Raw genomic sequence first — 6,316 nt, forward strand, 5'->3', positions numbered from 1 at the left:
ATGCTAGCTTCAAAGGTCAAATTGTTAAACTTACACTCTAAGTCCTCTGTCTCGATCCATCTTAACTTGAACCGATCTTTAAATCTTTATGAACCTAGCAATAACTTCGTTATGAGTTTTATAATTTAGAATTATGTTATATTTAAATAACATGTATCAAGATACCTCACCTTATGCCATATTAATTCATCTATTGTTGAAGACCAATAGAAAGAGCTAAAATTGAAAATAATCTGATAACTCCAATTAGACTAATAATCAAATGAAAACTTGAAATTTATTCTCATCAAAACATTATTATATGCATCAAACCATGTGCTTTACAAGGTATTGATATTTATGTGGCATAGTGATACATTATATCTAGAAATACAATTTTTTTTTTTGTATGTGAATAAAAAATAAAGTCATAAACATTTGTAATAATGTTGACAAACTCTAAGCAATAATGTAATCAATTTTATGATAAGAGCAAGCACAATTTTGAGCACCAATATCATTTGCAACACAAGGAGGGCTAATTCTTCCATCTTGATACCATTTTTTCCTTTGTTGAAGCAAATCATTAATAAAACCATCAAGAGTTTCTCTAGTTATGCCTGGCATAACAATAACATGTGCCATATCTCTCACACAAGATAATTGCCAACGACGAACGAATTCATGGTCACGAGGCCTCTCGAGGACAACTATGATGCTAAGCTCATTCAGCATGACGCTGATTCCTGCTTGCTGAAGACGGTCTTTCAAGTACTTAGCATTGTCAAAACATCTCTTAACGTCTTTCTGAAAACCAATTTGACCTTTAGCACTTATACTGTACCATAAGAAGATCGGAGTCAAACCATTTCGACTTCCAGAAATTGTAGCATCCACAGAAGCAATATATTCGACTCTTCTCGAAAGGTTATTAATGTAACTTTTCCTTGTTATTTGAACTCCACAAGGCATTGGACATCCCAAAAACTTGTGACCAGAAATTGTCACACTTCCAATTGGCTTCTTGAAAGTAATCATCTATTATAAAATATTAAATGTTAGAGTTTTTTTTTTATATTAAACTAATTAGGTAAGAAAATAAAAACTTACATTTTTAATAAAAGGAATAATAAGTCCATTTAGTGCTGCATCACAATGAATATAAAATTGATCTCGTGTGTAACCACACTCTTCAAGTATTTGAAGAATAACATCAAGATCATCAACAGCTCCTTTAAAAGTAGTGCCTACATATAATTAATAAAATGAAAATTATTATAAAATGTATAAAGCTTATTATAATTAATTTTAAAAAAAATATCTTAATTAAAATATTTACCAATTGTAACATTAATTATCGCTGGTTTTCCCTTGTTTTGAAGTAATTTAACTTTCAAATCAGAATAATCGATTTCTCCATTTATTGATGCGTTAATATTTTCAAAATCCATTCTATACATCATTGCTGCCTTAGCCACTGAGTAATGAGAGTCTTTTGATGCATATAAAATTCCATCTGGAAACAATTCTCTCCTACACAAAAAATAAAAAAAAAATTAACTCTCGAGAATTGAAACATCAGAAATTAGTAAAAAAAAATTAATACTTACCCAACCAAAATGCCATGTAAATTTCCTTCAGTACCACCATTTGTTACATAGCCCCAATATTGATCTCTTTCAATTTCCCATAAATCAGCAAACCAATTTAAAACAGCCACTTCAAAATCCTTTGAATGAAAATCCACAGTATTTTGAAGAAATGGATCACCACAATTATTTAAATGAAATTGTAAAAGTGGGGCTAAATTAGCATAGTGCTCATAACATATGTTAACTGGATAACCTGAAAAAAAAATCAAAAAAAAAAATAAATCAACATTTACAAATTCATACAAACAAACAAAAAATAATGTTTAAATTTCGATTGAGTAAGTCCATTTTAACAACTTCAATCAAAAATACAAAATCGCTCGCGATAGCAATTTTGTCCCTTTACTTTTTGAAAATTTTGAAAAGTATAGCTCCTTTTAATATTTATTTACAAGTATATAACTACTCAAAAATTATCAAAAGAAGAAATTGTCAACATATAGACTAAGGACAAGTCTTGCATGTCAACTTTGTCATCAATTTACTAAAAAAAGATATTATAAATTACAAATAAAGATATTTCTTTTTTACTTTATTATGAATTTAAACATGTAATACCGCGTTAATTAATACAAAAGAATAATGAATAACGTAAATATTTTTTAAAATATCAGTATATATAACTTAAAGCTCGATGATAATTACCGATATGATAGTTGATACGTTGGGTGAGTGTATCAATATAATTCATCAATGTACAATCCAAACTAGGTCCATCATTTTTTCCTGGCTCCGTCACTGAAAGATTCAAGTTTTTTCTTGGTGTTGTTGGTGTTGATGACACCTTAAGTCTCATCATTTCACCAAAATCACCATTTACAATTAATCCAGGTGGTGCTAATCCTCTTGGAGTAATTGCTGATGGCTCAAAATCCTATAAAATATCATAAAAATATTTTAAAAAATGTATATAATATTTAGATATAGACATGCAAATGTCTAAAATATGATAAATGAATCAAAGACGGCGATGAGGGAAGCCTTATGAGTCACTGAAATAATAACAATATGAGCGAAAACCATGCTTTGGTCTCCAGAAGAAAGAAATAAAAGTTGAAGTTTAGATCGATTCAGAATAAATTCTACGATAAAGGTTTTGTAATATGTAAGAATTATACCTTCTCAAATGATAAACTTCCCATTCTTGGAGCTAAATTTTTTATTTTTTTGGTTAGTTTTAGAATGGAAAATCAAGTTTGGATATAATTTATGTATAATATTCTTGGATTATATATAGGTAGAAAAGATTGTGGGTTTGGGCACCAACCACAACTCACTTTTATTTTTTGTTTTCTTATTTCCTCACCTTTTCCTATTTGTTTCCTTCTTTATGTTGTTTTCCCACTAAAATAAAAAAATTTATTAAAATTAAAAATAAGTCATAATTTTTGCACAAAGTATAACTCTTTGACTCTGTGTTACAAAGACTTCTCAAACTTTGGCAAAAATGTTAGGTGAGAATAGTAATCTCCAATTCAAAGATTCATGCACAAAGTTGTTTTTAGACTTATACTTTCTAAAACAGCAATAACATATTCTGTGAAATTAATTTCATAAGTCAGGTTCGATAATTGTTAGGTATATGTAGAGTCGAAGATATTATCTCTATCTTACGTGAGGTAAAAAAGTTCTTTATGATAAACCCTTGACTCAAGAAGAAACTCGACAATGTTAAGTGATTCATTTTGTGTTTGTTATAATAGTTTTATCAATTTTGAGAAACTATAAATTATATGGAATTTGATACGTTATTAGTGTACCATTATTTGTCAAGTGGTTTCTAAACCAATTCAAAGATTCATGGCACAAGTGGTTTCTAAACATAGAGGTCGTAAACATTAATAATGAAATTTCATAAGTTAGGTCTGGTAAATGTGACGTATATGCATAGTCATAGACTTTATCGATCTTTTATTTTATGTGAGGTAAAAATCCTCTTTTTGTGTCACGACCCAAATCCGAGCCGCGACTGGCACCCACACTTACCCTCCTATGTGAGCGAACCAACCAATCTAAACCTTAACATTTCAATATAATATCAACATAAAGTAATGCGGAAGACTTCAACTCATTAATAAAATCAATAACTATTATTATCCCCAAAATCTGGAAGTCATCACCACAAGAACATCTACGATCAAATGACTAAACTAAGAGTATTCTAAAAGCTAAAAATACATAAGAAGCTAGTCCATGCCGGAAGTTCAAGGCATCAAGACTTGAAGAAGAAGATCCAGTCCAAGCTAGAAGCATTAGCTCACCCTGAATTTTCGGTGTAGTAAGACTGGCTTGAATTACTGTTGAGTCGAAGGCGACGGCACGTTTGCTGCACTCCACAAATAAACAAGAAGAAAACATAAAAGTAGGGGTCAGTACAAAACACGGGTACTGAGTAGATATCATCGGCCAACTCAAAATAGAAAACAGTATATATCAGATAATATCATAAAATCAACTAATATCCTTAGCATGCAGCATTTACAGTTACCATAACCCTTGGTTACAACACCAAGCACATCAATGAGGACTCACGCCTCCTTATCATACTCATTTGGGAATTCGGTTCATTAGATTGAATATATTAACATCTTTCAAGATTCATTATCTTTATTCCCCTCGTATCGGTACGTGACACTCCGCTCCTCAATATACTATCCTGGTGTCGGAACGTGACACTCCGATCCTCATTCTATCCTGGTGTCGGAACGTGACACCCGATCCATATTCTATACTGGTGTCGGAACGTGACACCCGATCCATATTCTATCCTGGTACCGGAACGTGGCACCCAATCCATATTCTATCCTGGTGTCGGAACGTGGCACCCGATCCATGTTCTATCCTGGTGTCGGAACGTGACACCCGATCCATATTCTATCCTGGTACCGGAACGTGGCACCCGATCCATATACTATCCTGGTGTCGGAACGTGACACTCCGATCCTCATATACTATCGTGGTACCGGAACGTGGCACCCGATCCCCTAATCTCACTACTTTCGTTCATCAAGCCTTCTTTTATACCAAGGCATCATCATTAACAAAGTAGATTAGGGTTATCTTTCAAGATTTAGGATTCAATAGCTTTATCATGCTTATTTTATCACAATCATATAATCACATTCATGCAAGCATACAATTAAGCATATAGAAGGGTTTACAATACTACCCATACATATCATTCGCTATTAAGAGTTTACTACGAATAGCATAAAAACCATAACCTACCTCCACCGAAGAATTGCGATCAACAAGCTATCTTCTCAAAATCCTTGCTATCCCCTTCGTTTCTCTCTCTCTCTACTCGTTCTCTTTCTTTTTCTGTCTCTCTTTGTTCTTTCTTATTTTTTTCTTATTCCAACCCTCTTTCTTTTACCCTAATTAGTATATAATTAAGAATAAAAGATGGCAATAATGCCCCACTAATTAACTTAAGGTTACCTCTTTTAACCCCCAAGTAATTAGACTTATTAACATTAACCCACTAACTTTATAATTAAGGCAAGAATAGTCAAAAACGTCCCTTAAAACATATCAAGAAATCCGACCCAGACTGGGATTACGCAACCTGCGACGGCCCGTCGTGCCTGCGACGGTTCGTCCTGCAGGTCGTCGCAAGGGTCAGAGACTCAATTTCCACTGAATAATCTGTGACGGTCCGTCACGCCTATGACGGTCCGTCCTGCCATTCCGTTACGAAGTTCAGAGAGTCAATTTTCAGTACCCAATTTCAGATTTTCTAAGTGTTTTGAAACGAGACCCTGCGACGGTCCGTCGTGCCCATGACGGTCCGTCGTGGGGTCTGTCGCTTCTGCCAGTTTTTCCAGAATTGAAGTCTGCTACTCAAAACAACTAAACAGGTCGTTACATTTTGACATATTATTGACACAAGAAAAAACTCATTCTCGTAAATAATTCATTTTGTGTTTGTTATAATAGTTTTATCAATTTTCAACAACTATAAATTATATGGACTTTGACACGCTATTAGTATACTTGTTTTATGCTTATTTTGTGTGACGTTGAGAGGCTTTTTCGATAAATTCTTAGCTAAAAAAAATTTCTAACTCAAACTCGAACATGTAAATTATTTATTTTATGCTTGTTTTAGTTTTATCAATTTTCAACAACTCTAAAATATATGGAAATTTGACACGTTATGAGGATAAAAACATTAGTATTTTTTTCTAGCCATTTTTATGTATCACAACTACTATGTCCACTTAATAACGGCCATCTGCCACTAATATATTTAGCGACACAAATATATTTAGCAATAATTAAGTTATATAGAGTTCTTATAGTTTTTAACGATTATAAATATTCATATTTATTATTACTCTTACATATAATATAACGATAATTATATTATTTCCGATCAAATATTTTATTTATTATAGTAATGTTCGCACTAATCATATAATAATATTTAATTACTTTTCTGAAATATGGACCAAGTGTATAAGTATGTATACTATTCATACCAACACAAAATCATACTTGATTTCAATTGATATCGAATGAAATCTCGATTGCCCCCACAAGTAATTACAACCCTTGATCATAAATTTCAAAAAATATTTAAAAATTTATGATTAAACAATAACTTAACCTTAAAACAGACGTTTATTTAAATAATATTATTATTATGACCCTCGTTTACCATTTCTTCTTTTAATACGCAA

The 6,316-nt window shown here is 32.0% G+C and overlaps 1 protein-coding gene across 1 annotated transcript; it reads right to left on the bottom strand.

Moving 5' to 3' along the window:
- Positions 1-438: 438 nt before the first annotated feature.
- On the bottom strand, positions 439-2,773 carry AADC2 (aromatic amino acid decarboxylase 2). The gene is made up of 6 exons (NM_001246930.1): positions 2,750-2,773; positions 2,277-2,505; positions 1,590-1,824; positions 1,319-1,512; positions 1,090-1,226; positions 439-1,017 (listed from the first exon to the last, which is right to left on the bottom strand). Exons 1-6 carry the CDS (start codon positions 2,771-2,773, stop codon positions 439-441), a joined length of 1,398 nt encoding a protein of 465 aa, NP_001233859.1.
- Between the last annotated feature and the right edge of the window lie 3,543 nt (positions 2,774-6,316).

Source organism: Solanum lycopersicum, chromosome 8 (assembly GCF_036512215.1).
Source record: "Solanum lycopersicum chromosome 8, SLM_r2.1".
In the NCBI taxonomy this organism is placed as follows: domain Eukaryota; kingdom Viridiplantae; phylum Streptophyta; class Magnoliopsida; order Solanales; family Solanaceae; genus Solanum; species Solanum lycopersicum.